This window comes from Entelurus aequoreus, linkage group LG26, assembly GCF_033978785.1.
Source record: "Entelurus aequoreus isolate RoL-2023_Sb linkage group LG26, RoL_Eaeq_v1.1, whole genome shotgun sequence".
In the NCBI taxonomy this organism is placed as follows: Eukaryota; Metazoa; Chordata; class Actinopteri; order Syngnathiformes; family Syngnathidae; genus Entelurus; species Entelurus aequoreus.
Window position 1 is genome coordinate 7,391,441 of NC_084756.1, and position 19,344 is coordinate 7,410,784.

A 19,344-nucleotide genomic window follows, 5' to 3' on the forward strand; every position below is an offset into this window, starting at 1 on the left:
GTATTATTAACTTACAATGGCATTCTTTTTGTATTGTTTCGATTTCACAAATTCTCCAGTAAATTAGAGTGGAGTTATTGCAGAAACCGTTTAGAAACAATTAAAATATGTAAATTAACATTTACAACATATTTCTGTGTAAATAACTCATTTCACAAAGTACCGTAATTTCCGGACTATAAGCCGCTACTTTTTCCCCTCGTTTTGGTCCCTGCGGCTTTTACGACGGTGCGGCTTTTTTACGGCTTACCAGGTGCGCGCACTACCGAGGATGCGCGAGACCGAGGCAGACATCTGGCGCCAGGTAACGAGGGCAAAACAAAGAGTAGGAGAGCGTCAACGACAGTTTGCGCGAAGGAAGTGTTCATGCAAACACCCTCAATATGGAAAACAAACGGAGAAGTGCATATGATGCTGCTTTTAAGTTACAGGCAATCGATCTGGCTGTCAAAGAAGGAAATAGAGCTGCTGCACGTACCCTTTTGCTCAAGTCTGCCAGTGGATCCTGACGGCATGGAAAAGTGTGAAAACATCCACGATCATCAACGGCTTTCGAAAAGCTGGACTGCTGCGTCGTGATGATGAAGAGGACGGCGTAACGGCTGACAAAGCCGTTGATTCCACTGACGAAGGAGAGAGAGTGGCTGACGACGCCATTTTGGACCTGTTCTTCTCCGACACCGACGAAGAGGATTTTGGTGGTTTTAGTACGCAGGAGGAAGACGACGACACAATGATTAAAGACTGACTACCGGTAATACCGTTGTATTATTTGTACTTTGCACGAATGCTGTTTGCCATGTCAAAGATGTGAAAGTTTGATTGAATGATTGAAAGATTTATTGTTAATAAATGGGACGCTTTGCGTTCCCAAACAGTCATCTCTGTCCCGACAATCCCCTCCGTGGTAGCAGGAACCCCTATATACTACGGTAATTACACATCAAAACGCCTGCGGCTTATAGTCGGGTGCGGCACATATATGGAGCAATCTGTATTTTCCCCTAAATTTAGCTGGTGCGGCTTATAGTCAGGTGCGGCTTATAGTCCGGAAATTACGGCATATGTCTGCGGTTTATAGTCCGGTGCGGTTAATATATGGAAAATATTTTCCCCAAAATTTAGTGGGTGCGGCTTATGTTTCGGTGCGCTCTATAGTCCAAAAATATGGTACTGTTTTATTTATCATTCCATGAATTGATTTATTGACTATCGGTGGTTCTGGCCTACAATTGTATGAATTTTAATAGGCCTTCATTTCCGCAAACTCGATTTAATTACTTTTAATGGTTTTTAATAGTGCTGTGAGTCTTTAGGCACTGTACGATTCAACTCTATTCAGAATCAATACTTTAAAAACATTGGGTGCCAGTTCTATGATGAACTACATTCCTACATAAAATAACAGCTCTGCTGAAGTTCTATATTACTTAAAAGAAAACTGGTTTTTGTTGAATAATATTTATTAAGCTAAAGTGAGGAGTAGGGATGATGTTCGTTAAGAAATTATCGATGTCGATGCCATTATGGAATTCTCTTATCGAACAGATTCCTTATCGAATCTCTTATCGAATCCAGATAGGTTGTTGTGTGTGCACTGAGTTCCAAAAGCCATAGATGTTGTGACTGGGCCAGCACGCTGTTTATATGGAGGAAAGGCGGACGTGACTGAGGACAGCATGCGGACATTAAAGGGTGAAGGTTTCAGGTGAGAGAGGACGCTAAAGGCACGCCCCCAGTGAGCATATAGTGCTGCTATGTGCGTTGTAAATAAAAAAATTGCAGACAAACACATCGCCAACATGGACGAGTTGCCGCTCACTTTCGACATCCCGGTGAAGCACACTGTGGAGAAGAAGGGGACCAGCACGGTAGCGAATCGATACAACGGGGCAAGAGAAGTCGGCTTTTACTGTTGTGCTAGCTTGCTATGCTAATGGTGAGAAACTGCCACCTATGATGATTTTCAAGGGGAAGACGCTGCCGAAAGAAAAGTTTCTACCTGGAGTCATCATTAAGGCATGACGAAGGATCTCCAACCGCTGGACAAGGGTGTAAACAGGACGTTCAAAGTGAAGTTGTGAGCGTCATGGGGGCGATGGATGACAGTTAAAGTTAAAAAGTTAAAAAAGTTAAAGTACCAATGATTGTCACACACACTAGGTGTGGTGAAATTTGTCCTCTGCATTTGACCCATCCCCTTGATCACCCCCTGGGAGGTGAGGGGAGCAGTGGGCAGCAGCGGTGCCGCGCCCGGGAATCATTTTTGGTGATTTAACCCCCAATTCCAACCCTTGATGCTGAGTGCCAAGCAGGGAGGTAATGGGTCCCATTTTTATAGTCTTTGGTATGACTCGGCCGGGGTTTGAACTCACAACCTACCGATCTCAGGGCGGACACTCTAACCACTAGGCCACTGAGTAGGTTTTCACAGACGAACACAGCTTCACGAAAACCGGGAGGCAGCGTCGGGCGAGTTACACCACAATTTGTGAATGGATCGTGGATGCTTGAGCTAACGTGTCTGCTTGCACTGTTGTTCGAGCTTTCGCAAAAGCCGGCATCTTTTCCGAGGAGCCTCACGACAACGAGACTGACTTTGAAAATGATGAGAGGGAATCTGGAGTGTTTGATGGAGAACTTGCCCAGCTGTTCATTTCGGACACAGAAGATGAGGACTTTCATGGATTTGTGGATGAGGATTGATCAAAAAATAATGTGAGTACATTGATAAATACTTCAATAAAGTACAACCGAACTCAGCTTTGCTCCTGCTGCCTTTTTAAAACGGTGTCCATGCATGCTAGCGTATGTTTAACCATGCATGCGCCCAAAAATACGCTGCGCCTTATTTATGCGCTAAATACAGAAATAGCACCCGTAACTGACACGGCGCCTTTTAATACGGTGCGCCCTATGGTCGCGAAAATACGGTATAGTGGCTTTGATAACGGGAACCGGTTCTCAAAAAGGGATTTGAATCCATGGAATCTGTTCTTTTCTTATCGAAGCATCGGGAGAACCGGTTTTCGAACATCATCCCTAGTGAGGAGATTTGTGTACACACCGTGATGGCTTCGATAAGGAGGTGATCCAGTCTATTCTGAGTGCCGGCGTAGTTGGAGACGGGAAGCTTTTTCCTGCTGGCGACGCTTGCCCATGCCGGGATGGTCCTCTTCACCTTCTTGACTTTGCCCTTCTTGTACTTGTAGCCGTCCTTCAACCTGCGGACACAAGAACAGAAGAGGAGGGGCGCGGGGGGTGCAAGAGGCGTTGAGTGTCATGCTCGGCGGCGGCCAGGAGCGATATTTCACTGTGATGGTCCCCACCCTTATCTCTAGCGCATCCTCACCTTAGTAGGGGAACATAGCAGTGTGTTGCGCACTGGCCAGCCACGCAGTCCTTGCATTTGTCACTTCCGTTTGTCACCGACAGGGAAGACAAACTGAAAATTTGAGAACATCTTGTCTTAATGAGCGGATCAGTGGCTGACTGCTAGCGCTGACCAAGAACACAGTCAAGAACACGACTCAGTGACTAAGGACTAAATAATCGCCGTCCACTCTCACTTACTAGCAGCCAGTGGCGGCGGAAAAGGCAACGCCACATCCAGCAGAAGGGTGGGCGGCCTGCTGTTATCCAGCAGAGGTAAGGATCATGTGAGCAGATAAGTGCTATCAAAGTGAAATATCGCAGCGATCCCCCGTGTGACGGCTGGGCGGGCGCTCGTGGAACTTACTCCTTTTTTTCCGGTCCCTCCTCGGCCTTGTCGGCGGCCTCGTCGTCCGCCTTTTCGCCATTCTCCGCTGGCTCGCCATCGCTTGCCTTCGCCTCGCCGGCATCAGCGGTCTTGGCGGAGGATGCGGGCTGCTCGCCGTCAGCGGACAGAGACTCGTCTGGAGTGTCTGCGGGATCTGGCGGTCACAAAACCGAGATTTCTCTTAATCTGCTGTTATTGTAGGGATTCTCATTACTCCACGCTCATTTACATCTAGTGTTCCCTTGCTACAACGTGGTTCATTTTACAGATATGTTTTGTGTGTCATTTTTTACAGTGCTTTAAAAAAAAAAAAAAGTTTTACAGCCTATGAATGCGCATTGTGTTCTGCGTCCTGATTGACAATGGTCTACTGTCCCATAGCCAATCAATCATCTTCATGCCATGTGTCCTGTACACTACAGAATGCAAAAAAGTGACTACAGGCCAGAGGAACTGTAAAATATGCCAGTCACAATTAATAATTTCTTATGTTCAACCTCATATGTTGATCATTTAAGTTAAATGTGTTATTTGTAAAAGCTATCATATTTTACTTTTTATAGGAAAACGTTTGTACTTTGCCCTGGATAAAGTCGAAGAAAATGGATGGAGGGACGTTTAAATATTTCTTCAGTTTCCGAACCGCCTATCCTCATTATTTCTCAAATAAATGTTTTGGCCTAAAACAGGTTTTAATCTTTGTTTCATTCTTTAATACAGTAGTGTACTGTACTTATTTTTAATCAATCCACGAACGTTTCAACTTTTGAGAGTGTTTAAACCAGAGAAATGTGGGAAAATGTTAATGCATGTCTGAGAAGTTTATAAAGTGTCTGGTTAGGAGTTTTACAGCCTTAAAATATATGAAACAAAACATACTGCACAGTATTGTAGACAGACAAAACAATAAAAAAACATCCTGTAAATGAAAAAATATATACAATGAACGAAAACATAAAACAAAAAGCAACTACTGCACGGATTGCACTTAAAGCGGGTATTTTTTGGAACGTAACCCCCGCGTTAAACGAGGGAACAATGTACTGCACATGCTAGTACTGTGAGCACCCTTTGACCAAAAAAAAGAAAGAAAAAAAAGAAGAGGAAAGCTTACCAAAAAAAAAGGACCAAGTGCTGCCATGCAAGCACCAAATTTATTTTACTTTTTTTTTAAAAAATCAAGACTACATTTCTACACTATATTTGACCTTTAGATTTATTCTCATCTATCAACCTCTTCTAGACACTCACATACCCCATGTAATGTAGCACACAATGTTTACTAGATCATTTACTAACTTTATCATTGAAAATGTCAAATTCTATAACATGCATGCATTTGGCAACTCTATTCTGTAGCCACGCTCCCTCAAACAATACACTTCCTGTGTTGTGACCTCTGTTTACATCAAAGAATACACCTTCTAGCTGGCTACTAATAGTCTACAACTACCACTGGTTCAGTGTTTGGATTGTAATCATCTAAACAGGATGAGCAGCAAAGAAGAAAGTTTTCAACGTTGTAGCTCGGAGAGTTAACAGTGGCGACAAGAAAGCTAGCTAGATGATGCTAACTATGCTAGCTTGTTTAGGTGTTCCTGATCGCCTCCCCATTCTGCAACGCAGTGCGAGAGGAACAGCGATTACCGTATTTCCTTGAATAGCCGCAGGGGCGTTAATTAATTTAAAACCTCCTGTCACACCTGCGTTTACCGGAAACCGGCGGGATGGCCGTGCATGCGGTAATTATTTTAAAACCTCTTCTCACTCCGGCGTTTACCAAAAGGAATCCATAAAATTTAGGCGTGCGCTTTGAGTGTGATGTAAGCATACCATCATGAAAAGCACATTTAATTAAAAAAACGTTATTATGGTCTTACCTGTACTTATAAATGGAGTCCATTTGCAGCTCCTTCTGACCAAAAGCATCGATAACTTGTTTATAGAAGTCTTCCTTATTTTCTTTCTTCAGTTTTAAAAGTCTCTGTTTCGATGGAGATATTCCTTTAATTATTACCTCCTGCTTCGATTGAAAGTCCAGTTTAGAAAACTGTTTTATTTTATGTATGTAATCCTCCATTTTAAAAGTTCAGGCAGAGGACAGAAAAAAAAATCTCTTGCTGCGTGTGTTCACTTCTTCTGCAGTACCGGAAGTCGCAAGAAGGATCACTAGCGCGGCAGCGCCCTCTACCACCAGGAGGCGGGAGTCATTTAATGACTTATACAGTATTTCACACACGCAGCTACGGTATATTAATAAAACATAGCTGCTTACTGTTCTCTTTAGCATACTGTACAGGTATTCAATAGCTTGGACCTTAAATCCTACTGAAAAGCTCTTTATCTTTTTTCCTTTGTGCGATTGTAAACTACTGAAAGCAGTTTCCTCCATTTTTAAAATGAGGACAGATGCGTCACTCGTGACGTAACGAATTTGACCCGGTGGAAGTTCTAGCCATATGCTAAATATTTTGCGAAACGAGTTTGACCCGGCGAAAATTACAGACATGCGATAATAAAATTAATATTTTGCGAAACGAATTTGATCCAGCTTCAATAATAAACCGGCGATAAGGCCAAGCATGCGTTAATTATTTTGAGAAACGAGTTTGACCCGGCAGTAATTCTAGACGTGCGAATACTATATTCCCTGCGCCAATTCAAGGAAATACGGTACCTGCGGCTGAAGAGAGTGTTCAACACATTTTGTTTGGATCCTATTTTTTTGGTATTTCATTACTGTGTAAGTGATATTTTCACGCAAAAATAAATGTATAGGATTTCTGTGTTTTTGCTGACATTCCTGTAGTTGTCTGGTCTGCAGCTTGTTTTTTTTATTATTGCAAGCATGTGATTTTAACTTAATGAAAAAGACTGAAAATAAGCAGGGGGCCTGGGGCTGCAGGTCCTCTGATTGGCCTGTACGTAATGTTTTGCCCTGATCTTAACCAGTCATGACTCGTTATAGTAAACAACCAACCAATCATGGATGTTCTTATACGTAAACCAACCAATACAATGGATGTTCTTATACGTAAACCAACCAATACAATTGATGTTTCCTGTATATTTTGTCCCCTGCCCGTGGAGTTGCTTCGCTACGTAGCTTTGTTTTTTAAGTTAATAATTTTTAATGGAAAACCCCCTGGGGCTGCAGGTCCTCTGATTGGCCTGTACGTAATGTTTTGCCCTGACCTTAACCAGTCATGACTCGTTATAGTAAACAACCAACCAATCATGGATGTTCTTATACGTAAACCAACCAATACAATGGATGTTCTTATACGTAAACCAACCAATACAATTGATGTTTCCTGTATATTTTGTCCCCTGCCCATGGAGTTGCTTCGCTACGTAGCTTCATTTTTTAAGTTAATAATTTTTAATGGAAAACTGTAGTTTTTACTACCTGAGGCCTACTCCCACTTCCTTTTTGTTTTTACCTCCTGAGGCGTAATCGGAATACTCCCACTTCCTTCTTGTCTCAGCTCTAAACACTCAGTTGCTCGCACTCATGTCAATCAAGTGGTGTCCGATTTCTCCGTCAGGTAAGTGGGAGGCCCAAGTTTTAGGTTCGCACTGCCCTCGAAACGAGATTGCGAGCTATACAGCTAAAACATGAATTACAAAGAGTTTGACTTAAAAAACACAGATAAAACAATGAACAGCAGATTCCGTAAAACCTAGCCAGAACTTACGTATAATCACTTGTCAGTTAAAATTTTTTTGTTTTAAAATTATATTGTTTAGGAAATGTGGGACCAGAAGCGACATGTTTTATGCGGCGCTAATGTGGTTAATTTCAAGTAATTTCAGAATCAAAAACCGTATTCATTACGGGAAAACCGTAGTTGTTGACAGGTGTGGCAAAGAGACGGATCAAGATTTTAACACACATTGTAGGTCGGAAAAAAACAGAAACAGAAAATATTTTCACAGAGATAAAAAAAGACGGATTTCTGACTATAGACGGAAAAATCAATGCCTGTTATTGAGTCTTGCCTTACTCCAGAAATAACATCAGAACATTACAAAAACAATTATGGTTCGTCGCTTCCAACCAACAGTACTGTGACACCTCCTGAGGCCTAATCAGAATACTCCCACTTCTTTCTTGTCTCAGCTCTAAACACTCGGTTGCTCGCACTCATGTCAATCAAGTGGTGTCCGATTTCTCCATCAGGTAAGTGGGAGGCCCAAGTTTTAGTTTCGCACTGCCCTCGAAACGAGACATCGCGAGCTTTACAGCTAAAACATGAATTACAAGAGTTTGACTTAAAAAAACAGATAAAACAATTAACAGCAGATTCCGTAAAACCTAGCCAAAACTTGCGTATAATCACTTGTCAGTTAAACTTTTTTTGTTTTAAAATTATATTGTTTAGGAAACATGGGACCAGAAGAGACGTGTTTTATGCGGCGCTAATGTGGTTAATTTCGAGTGATTTCAGAATCACCTTTATTACATATGTCTTAGAAAAGCGTAGACATTTGCATTTCAAAATATAACAAGTCTTCATTTTATAACTTTATTCACATCGTAAGGTTTCCTCGTGCGAAACCCTTAAGTATTGCGAACATTTAAATAAAAATAATTCCAAACTCCTCAATGTAACTTTATAGTTCGAACTAGGGCTAGGCCAGGGGTCGGCAACCCGCGGCTCCGGAGCCGCATGCGGCTCCTTGACCACTCTAATGCGGCTCAGCTACATACATGCCGACCCCCCCGATTTACCCAGGAGATTTATGGATCTCAGTGTCCCTCATAGATTACTCCCAGGGAAAAATTAATCCTATTTACACTCTAATTACTAAATAAAGGGCGTGCCCTAATTGCACTGCAGTAATTGTCCTCTATAGCACTTACATACAGCGTGCCAGTCCAGCCACATGTTGTTATTACTTGCACACACAGGAGACAGCAAAGCATACTTAGTCATCAGCCACACAGCTTACACTGACGGTAGCCGTATCAAACAACTTTAACATTGTTACGTTACAAATATGCGCCACACTGTGAACCCACACCAAAAAAGAATGAAAAACACATTTCTGGAGAACATCCCACCGTAACACAACATAAACACAACACAACCATTACCCAGAATCCCATGCAGCCCTAACTCTTCCGGTCTACATTATACACCCCCGCTACCACCAAATCCCCCCACACATCAACCCCCCCTCTCCGTGCGTTGGTTGAGCGGAAGAGTTAGGGCTGCATGGGATTCTGGGTATTGGTACAGTCAGTGTAAGATGTGTGGCTGCTGAGCTAGTACGCCTTGCTGTCACTTACGTGAGCAAGCTGAAATTGCATTCTACGTGTGGTCGAGCAGGTACACTGTTAGGGCAGACTGTAGAGGGCGCCAAACGCAGTGTCATCACGCTCTGATATTCGGGAGTCTCCCGGGTAAAATGAGAGGGTTGGCAAGTATGACGCTATCAAGCGCCATTCATTCAAAACTCGCGGGCTGCACTAACATCAAATTTCCACATTAAAGTGCGTGCCGGTGCGTGTGTCGGAGACCCCTAGTTAACACAGCACAAAGCATTTAAGCTTTGTATGCGGTGTTTTTCATTTTAAATTTTTTTTGTGGCTCCCATTACTTTCTTTAATTTGTGAAACTTGCCAAAATGGCTCTTTGAGTGGTAAAGGTTGCCGACCCCTGAGCTAGGCGATATATCGCGGGTTTGTCTCTGTGCGATATAGAAAATGACTATATCGTGATATTCGAGTATACGTTCTCACGCAGTTGCTTTTAGCTGCTGGCATTACACCACAGGCTCTCCTCGCTCTTTCCTGTGTCTCCTTCTTACAGACAGCAAGCGCAGCTTCTACACGTCACATACTGTCACGTCATACGTCACATAGTATACGCCCTCGCGCAGCAAAGAGGTAGCAGCATGGGTAACGTTAGCTGTGATGCTAGCTGTAATACGAGAGAAAGGTGCGACTCTGGTAACAAATTAAGGAATAATTAATTCCCCCAAAAAACAGCAGGGGGTCCGTCGTCTGTAGGTGGTTTGGCTTCAAGTGGGAATATGTCGAACAGACAACCGTCATTTGTCAAGTGTGGGGCGAAAGCGTTGCTATAAAAAGTAGCATTACTGCTAATATGTAGCATCATTTGAAAAGTCACCCGCTCGAGAATGAACAGGGCTTACTCTGCACGTCAACATCTCCGTTCGGTGCCACACCAACAAAATGCCGAGGCAACCATTTCCATATCAACACCGTATGAAAAAAAAAACGACGTAAGGAGATAACGTCCGCCGGAACCTACCACATAGCGAAGGACGTACACAATTTGATTTCCTATTATGCAGCTAATTTTTATTTGACAGTTATTGAAATATCTTGTGACATCATGCACAAAAGTGCACTTTATTTGTTTTAAACTATTGTAGTGGCGTTCTGTACAAAAAGTGCACTTTAGTGTTTTGATTTGTCATCTTGAGGACATCATGCACAAAAGTGCACTAATAGCTTGTTTTAAAATGTCCCTGACAATCTTGCACGTTCTGTTTTGAAATGACATGAATGTTTATGCCACTGCTTAATATCTGTTTAATAAATACAGTTTTGGTAAATTGACTTAGTTGTGATTTCCCTCTCTGCATGAAAGTTTAAAATGAGCATATATTAATGCAGTATGAACAAGAATGTTTTAATGTAGACACATAGAATCATCATACTGGTGTGATTATATGCATCAAGTGTTCATTCAAGGCTAAGGCAAAATATTGCGATATATATCGTGTACCGCGATATGGCCTAAAAATATTGAGATATTAAAAAAAGGCTATATCGCCCAGCCCTAGTTCGAAAATTTTTCAAGATGGCTGACATTTCTTCCTGGAGGTTACAGAAAGTACGAGAACGTGTGAGCTGCTGCCTGCTCTTCTTTACTTATACTATGTTGTAAGTCTCCTATTTGTCCAAGTTTGGATTTTTTGCAGGGATATCTGTTCCGTCACCTCACTGTCCATCCATCTATGATTTCTTTGCTGACGGCTATAATGAAAATAATTTAAAGAAAAACCTAAGCAAATACATTGAAAATATGGGTTATTGTGCTGCAGTGCTCTTCTGTCTACTTGTTAATAGTTAAAAAAAAACAATTGTGCTACAGCGCCATCTTTGGACAAGTTTGCTCACTGCAGGTACTGCATAGCCATTCGGTTTACTTTTTTTTCCTCTTTCTTTTAAACCTACTATAAGTACAGTTCCTGTTCGGTCTTCTAGACATCCATACTGTTTCTACTCTTATGGATTCTTCATTCATCACGCCAAGCAACGTTTGTAAGTTTTATAATATAACTAAAACAATTCATACTGACTAAACCATACTTGCCAACCTTGAGACCTCCAATATCGGGAGGTGGGGCGTGGTTGGGGAGTGGCCAAGGGCGTGGTTAAGAGGAGAGTATATTTACAGCTAGAATTCACCAAATCAAGTATTTCACATATATATATATAATATATATATGTATGAAATACTTGACTTTCAGTGAATTCTAGCTATATATATATATATTTTTTATTTTATTTTTTTATACATATAAATAAAAGACATACTTGAATTTCAGCGTTCTGCAGGCTATCCGGTAGGTGGCAGTATTGTCCTGTTTAAGAGTGTCACAACATTGCTGTTTACGGCAGACAAACTGCTTTACGGTAGACTAAACGTGACTGCTGTTGTGTGTTGTTACCGCCCTGGGAGGACGTTAATGAAACTGCCTAACAATAAACCCACATAAGAAACCAAGAACTCTCTTTACTTGTTGTGCACTCTACTCTCTAAAAGCCGTAGATGTTATGACGTCATTGGGCAGGCAAGCTGCTGGGAAAGCGGACGTGAGAACAGCTGTCCCCACTCAGGTCCACATTGAGCTGGAGGGGGCGTGGCCTCCAGCTCCGGCTGAATACCGGGAGTTTGTCGGGAGAAGTGAGGTTGTCGGGAGAGGCGCTGAATACCGGGATTCTCCCGCTAAAAACGGGAGGGTTGGCAAGTATGGACTAAACCAGCGTTTCTCAAAGTGTGGGGCGCGCCCCACTGGTGGGGAATAGAGACATGACAGGTGGGGCGCAAGGAACGGGAGGATTTTTTTATTATATTCTTAGATTTTCTTTTTACTATGCTTTCATTTTCTATACACACTCTAAATCACTGTGATTCTGTCTGTGAAATCCGCTGTATAAAAAAATGTGAATTACTTATTTTTCCTGTAGGCTTTAAATTTCTAGGTAGGAGCGAAAGTTGATGCAAGTTATTTGATTTATTATTGAACTTGATGCAAGTTATAACACTTTTATTTGATTTATTATTGAACTTGATGCAAGTTATAACACTTTTATTTGATTTATTATTGAACTTGATGCAAGTTATAACACTTTTATTTGATTTATTATTGAACTTGATGCAAGTTATAACACTTTTATTTGATTTATTATTGAACTTGATGCAAGTTATAACACTTTTATTTGATTTATTATTGAACTTGATGCAAGTTATTACACTTTTATTTGATTTATTATTGAACTTGATGCAAGTTATAACACTTTGATTTATTATTGAACTTGATGCAAGTTATAACACTTTGATTTATTATTGAACTTGATGCAAGTTATAAAAAAATTTTTGGATTTATTATTGAACTTGATGCAAGTTACAACACTTATTTTATTTATTATTGAACTTGATGAAAGTTATAACACTTTTGTTTTATTTATTATTGAACTTGATGCAAGTTATTTTATTTATTATTGAACTTGATGCAAGTTATACCACAGCTGCAGTTATTTGAGTTATTATTGAACTTGATGTAATTTTATGTTATTGAGTTTGAATGTATACAACTTGATGTTACTTGATGTTCAATACATTTGAAAATGTTAAGCTTGGCATTAGCGTTCTGTTGGGGCAATGGGGGCAGGTGGGGCTTGAAAACTCCCCCTTGTCCAAAGTGGGGGATGACAAAAAAAGTTTGAGAACCACTGGACTAAACCATCCCATGTGTGATGTCTGTAGGAGTGTTTTCATGCATATTTGTACGTGCTATCAAATAGTAATGAAGCTAGCGTCGTGAGCATCAGCTAACATGTTTACGAGTGTCTGTGTTAGTATTATTAACTTTCAATGGCATTCTTTTTGTATTGTTTCAGTTTCACAAATTCCTCAGTAAATTCACCAAAACATCACTGTGGAGTTATTGAGGCGGTTTAGCTGATTGGATAGCTAGCTTGCGCAGCTAGTGGGTCCATAATGACGACTTGTGTTTTATTTGATCGCCCGTTTTACTGCTGTGTTACAGACACAGTTTGGAAACAAGGTATGTAAATAAACATTTACAAAATATTTCTGTTTAAATAAATTTCACAACGTATATATCTGCAGCTTAAAGTCCGGTGCGGCTAATATATGGTAAAACTTTTTTTCTTGTAAAATTTAAATATCTCGGTGTTCTCTACAGTGCGGAAAATACTGCAACATATGTATATTTTAGGAATAAGATTCAATTCACAGAAAAACTCAACTTGTAGGCGCACAACTACCGTATTTTCCGCAACATAAGCCGCACCTAAAAACCACAATTTTTGTCAAAAGCAGACAGTGCGGCTAATAACCCGGTGCGCCTTATATATGGATTAATATTCATATTTATTTTCATAAGGTTTAGGTCTCGCAACTACGGTAAACAGTCGCCATCTTTTTTCCCCGTAAAAGAGGAAGCGCTTCTTCTTCTACGGTAAGCAACCGCCCCATAGAAGAGGAAGCGCTTCTTCTTCTACTGTAAGCAACCGCCAAGGTGAGCACCCGCCCCCGGAGAAGAAGAAGCTCGCGGATATTTAATTTCATTTGTTTTTCTGTAAAGACAACAAAATGTCTCCTACTAAGAGACACGCGTACAAGGTTCCACTGGCTTTTGATATTCATGTGAACCGCACTGTGGATACAACGGGAGCACGTACGGTGAATATTCGCACCACAGGGAATGAGAAGTCGTCTTCACCGTGGTTCTAGCTTGCCATGCTAACGGCCAGAAACTTCCACCCACGGTGATATTCAAAAGGAAGACCTTGCCAAAAGAGAACTTTCCAGCCGGCGTCATCATAAAAGCTAACTCGAAGGGATGGATGGCTGAAGAAAAGATGAGCGAGTGGTTGATAGACGTTTACGCGAAGACACCGGGTGACTTTTTTCACGCAGCGCCGTTCCTGTTGATCTACGACTGCATGCGCGTCCACATCACAGATGGTGTCAAAAAACAAGTGAAGCACACCGAAGAAGAATAATTCGAGGGATTTGTGGATGAGGAATAACTTCAGAAAGTGAGCTTTAAATGTTTATTTTGTGTGTTGTGTGACACTAACGTATGAGCAACGTTGAGTTATTGATGTTGCTATTGCTCTGCACTATTTTGAGTGTTACTATTTTTGTGATTGCACATTTGCACATTACATTTTGGGAGTGAACAGAGTTGTTAGAACGCTGGTTTGTAATATATTATTAAAGTTTGACTGACCTATCTGACTGTTTTGTTGACATTCCCTTTAGCGTAGCGTAGGTGCGGCTAATAGCACGGGGCGGCTAACAGGTAAACAAAGTTTTGAAATATGCCGTTCATTAAACGTGCAGCTAATAACACGGGGCGCCTTATGGTGCGGAAAATACGGTAGTTCATAACACGAGGACCACTTTTATACCTTTGCACTTTAGGTTACTATTGCACAAAAACAAGGTCCCTATAGGACTGGGTTAATTTAAAACAATTGTACTTTAGATATACAAGTAGGGGGTTCCTGCTCCGAGTCTACTTCAGTTTAGGGGCCCCTGGTCGGGAAAATGTCAAAAACCCAGGCTACAAAGCACAGGGGTCAAATGCAAGACCCGGGGGCCAGATATGGCCCGCCACATCAATTTAGGGCTATATAAATAAACGATTGATTGGTTGAATTTAAAATAAATACATCTTAAAAACAAATAAAAATACAACTAAATAAATCACAAAAAATAAAGTACTGTATTTTCTGCACTATAAGGCGCACCTAAAGACCTCCAATTTTCTCAAAAGCTGAAAGTGCGCCTTATATATGGACCAATATTGAGCCACAACAGGTCTCGCAACTACGAGACCTTCTTCTAAGCGCTTCTTCTTCTACGGAGGGAAAATGAAGTCGGCGGCTGCTTACCGTAGAAGAAGCGCTTCTTCTACGGGGGAAAATGAAGTAGGCGGCTGCTTACCGTAGAAGAAGAAGCGCGCGGTGCATGCTGGGATATATGACTGCGCGAGGCGTGCCGTTTCATTTCCATTTGTGCGTTTATGTAAAGACCCCAAAATGGCTCCTAGTAAGAGACACGCTTACGACGCAGAGTTTAAACTCAAGGCGATCAGTCACGCAGTAGAACACAGGAATAGAGCAGCAGGGGGCATGTTGGATGCCGTATTCGCCCAACTGTTTAATTCAGACACTGAAGAAGAATTTGAGGGATTCGTGGATGAGGAATAACTTAATAAAGTGAGCTTTACATGTTTATTTTGTGTGTTGTGTGACATTAACGTTTGAGCAACGTTGAGTTATTGATATATTGTTATTGGTTTGCACTATTTCGAGTGTTACTATATTGTGATTGCACTAACGTTTGATTTACCGTAACAGTATCAGTTTGTAATCTATTAATATAGTTTGACTGACCCTTTAGCGTAGCGCCATCTAATGGATGCATAACGTAACCCCAGCCTCTACTGTAAAGTCTATTCTATGCGCCTTATATATGAACAAAGTTTTAAAATAGGAAATTCATTGAAGGTGTGCTTTATAATCCAGTGCGCCTTATAGTGCGAAAAATACGGTACTGCATCTTTTGTGTGTATGTAAAAAAAAAAAAAAATCAATGCATAAGCATTTGTGTAATAACGATACAAGGTGATTATACATTTAGATGAATATATATTCACTCTCGCAGGCAGCCATGACTTAAGATGTGGCCCTCAATGGAAATGCGTTTGACACCCCAGCACCGACTGACATGGATGATGAGCGCTGGTCTGCTAGTTTTGTCCAGTGATCTTGCGTTTCTTTCATGCCTGTTTATGACATTTGCAGCATTTTCCTGTTGTTTCATCTTTGGATTTTGCGTCATTTCAGTAATCGGTGGGGGGGTGAGGTTTGGTTGTTATCAAAAAAAAAAAAAAAAGAGATCAGAAGGCATAAGAAAAAGTATCTACATTTGATTATTAACAATCCGGGTAGGGCGTTAGTTTATGGTTGAAGTTGCCTGGACGTGTACTTTTATTGCGGTTTTGAAGGAGGATAGAGATGCCCTTTCTTTTACACATGTTGGGAGCTCTTTCCACATTGATGTGACATAGAAAGAATGAGTTAAGACCTTTGTCACCATAAAAATATAAAAGTCTGTGCGTCGATTCAATTATGGTGTTCATGTTTTATAAAGGTAGTTTTACAAAAAAATGTAATGCTTCACGTTTTTTGTGTGTGCATGAAAACACACCATGTCATGTAATAATACACAAATCATGACTCGTGTGTAGTTTTGGTCAAACTTCCAGACTATCTGCATTTATTTGGTTGTCTAGTTTTGAAAATTGTAAAGTTAGACGTTGTTCACATCCCCCGGAAGTGCCTCGACTTGGAAATTCCCAGGTCTGGTTTCTCAAAGTGTCAATAACGCGCAAAATTTTACATCTCAGGATGATACAAAATGATCCCTGAAGTTGAGTTTTGATATATTTACTTTAGTTTTGTTTGTTTGTATACATATCTGTCCTTATAATGCTGAAATATGAAGCCAATCTGTGCATTGAAACACCTTTTGTGCTAGCTAAAACTGTCGAAGCCACCGCCATGAGAATCCAGGGGAAAACTCCACTGTGGTCAGACAGTATAAAACATTCAACTACAATTATTCGCTTTGTATGGCAATTTATGACGTTTTTTAACCATTCAGTCTGTATTCACAACGGTATACCGCAAGTGCGCTCTTGCCGCTATTTAACTAAATAAAGTTTAAAAAATGCCATTCAGTGATTTTCTTTGGGTTACTTTTTAATTCATGCATTTTTCGACTGTGGTATTTTGAATTTAATTTTCCAAAATATAGGTCACACCTTTCTCTATTGTTTTAACGCAGGTGTGTCAAACTTGTTTTAATTGAGGGCCGCATGTAACAGTGAATATGAATATATATGTATATTAGCCTTGTCACACAATTTGCATAATATTTTAAAAAATAATGCATTTCGTCAGAAAGAGCTTTCATTATATTCACCTTTACTTTGCAGTCCAATTATCAAAATAAAAAGGTTTTGCTATCGCATCCGATCCGAGGATTTAACAATTACTATGTTCTAAAGGACTACAAAGATGGCGATGTCTTTTGGGGGACTAGCGTCTAAAGCTCATGGGAGTTGTGGTCCAAAAGTAAATTTAACTTTAAGTTGTTAGTCTTAACATAATAAATGATAACACACTCTTAAATAAAGGAAACAGTCGCAAACCAACCTACAAAAATGTTTTCATGATATTTTTCTGGGTAAACTGCACCTATTAAGCAATTTTCCAAATTCCTCAGCTACATAAAACGCCAAATTGAGTCTGCTTTAACGCGTATTTGCTGTGATGCGACTTTTTATTTTATTTTTTCACTTAGTAGAATTTGTGTGAAAGAGGCAAATATATTTTTGAGGTGTGAATATTACAACAAAAGGTTAAGAAAACATTGAAAAGTAGCAGCAGCTTCTCTTAAATTGCTAGCTTTTTATTATGCTTTTGTGGAAAAAGGTGCTAGCCATCTTTGCTGTGTGGGATGAGTGTGTAAACCACATGTCAAAGTCAAGGCCCGGAGGCCAAATATTGCCACCGCAAGACTTAAATTGGCCTGCTGTGTCATTTTATGTGGTCCTGCATCATTTTATGTGGCCCGCCACATCATATAAGTGGCCTGCCAGGGACACATCATTTTAAGTAATATGCCACATTCATTAATGTGGCATATCACATAAATTGAATCATGCGGTGGGCCAGAATTGGTCCCCGGGCCTTGAGTTTAACACTTGTGCCTTAATGGGTAATTCAAGACTAAAAAGCCACTGATTCTTTAATTAATAAAACGTGTAGCTACATTAATATTTGACCTGTCACAAGGGTTTATTGGAAAGTTTTTTTCCACGGTCTTTAAAATGGTATCAGTTGCTTTGATACATTTGGCATTTCAATTTGTTGTCATGTATTTAATGACTAAAGCGTAGTTTTGGGTCAAACTTCCAAACTATCTGCATTTAAATTGGTCGCCTAGTTTTGGGGTGTCAATTTAAAACGCCAGATAGCATTCCAAACAGCAAAACTGTGCTTTGTTTGGCGCAAACTTGTGAGACCGCGAAGGCAGCAGCCATGTTTAAGCTATGGAGCCTCTGGTGCGTTCACGGGCACTTGGTTCAGCTCGATGGACGTCCTCGATCGACCTCACCTGTCTCTGCTGTAGCCGAGAAGGACTGTTTCTCCAGGGTCGGAGTCGCTGCTGCTCGGCGAATCGGCATTGCGGGGGGTTGACCTGGAAGGTGAAGATTCAAAAAAGCAACAAATGAGAACGCCGCGAAAGAGCGCTGGTTCGAGGCCCTCAGCCTGAACAGACAACACCACATTCATTCACCGCGGCCCGCATCGTTTACTGGGGCGGGAAACTGCACCGGGGTGGACTAAAAAAAGGGAAGTCCCAAATGGACGCTGCTAGTCGAAACTGTTGGTCTAGTGGACTCTTGACCGTTGTGGTTCGACTCAGAAAATTTCGCCATTTTGTCCGCTGGTTACCGTGCCACACACACATTGCACTCACACACACAGCGATGATGGTGGCGTCGAGTAAGAGCGAAAAATGCATTTATTTAACCGGCCCGTGTGCAAAAACTCCCCCTTAGCCGAACGACGACGCACTCGGCGCGCAATGCAAACTTACCGTGGACTTTAAGGCGAGAAGCGAGATAGTCACCAATTTGAATTTCTGCACGATCCTTTATTTCGATTCCTCTGTTTACGAGCCCCGCCCCGTTCGAGCCGTTGGTGACGTCACAGCGTCTCGCAAGCACGTCCGCCGACTGTCATGGCTGCCGTGGGGTTCCTTTGTTGTTTTCATTGAAGACAACATGTAGCATTGATGGTTAAACGGGGGTGGTGGCGAGGATGAAGACGAACAAAAACAACGGGGGAGGGTTTCCGTTTAAGTCCAATTACCAAAATAAAATGGTTTTGCTATCGCATCCGACCCGAGAATTTAACAATTACTGTTCTTAAGGACTACAAAGATGGCGACGTGTTTTGCGGGACTAGTGTATAAAGCTCATGGGAGTTGTGGTCCAAAATTAAATTTAACTTCAAGTTGTTACTCTTAACATAATAAATGATAACTAGACACTCTTAAATAAAGGAAATAGTCGTAAACCAACCTACAAAAATGGTTTTCATGATGTTTTTCTGGGTAAACTGCACCCATTAAGCAAGTTTCCAAATTCATCAGCTACATAAAACGTCAAATTGAGTCTGCTTGATCGCGTATTTGCCGTTTCGG

At 41.0% G+C, this 19,344-nt stretch overlaps 1 protein-coding gene across 1 annotated transcript in view; it reads right to left on the reverse strand.

Moving 5' to 3' along the window:
- The window catches only part of hp1bp3 (heterochromatin protein 1, binding protein 3), a 32,895-nt gene extending 13,994 nt beyond the window's left edge, over positions 1–18,901 (reverse strand). Inside the window, exons 1-5 of the mRNA XM_062038288.1 lie at positions 18,736–18,901; positions 18,250–18,333; positions 3,740–3,914; positions 3,353–3,445; positions 3,068–3,224 (exon numbers count right to left, since the gene is read on the reverse strand). Coding sequence (XP_061894272.1) covers positions 3,068–3,224; positions 3,353–3,445; positions 3,740–3,914; positions 18,250–18,319 — 495 coding nt within the window. The 5' untranslated portion in view covers positions 18,320–18,333; positions 18,736–18,901. The remainder of the gene's footprint in view (positions 1–3,067; positions 3,225–3,352; positions 3,446–3,739; positions 3,915–18,249; positions 18,334–18,735) is intronic.
- Positions 18,902–19,344: the final 443 nt, after the last annotated feature.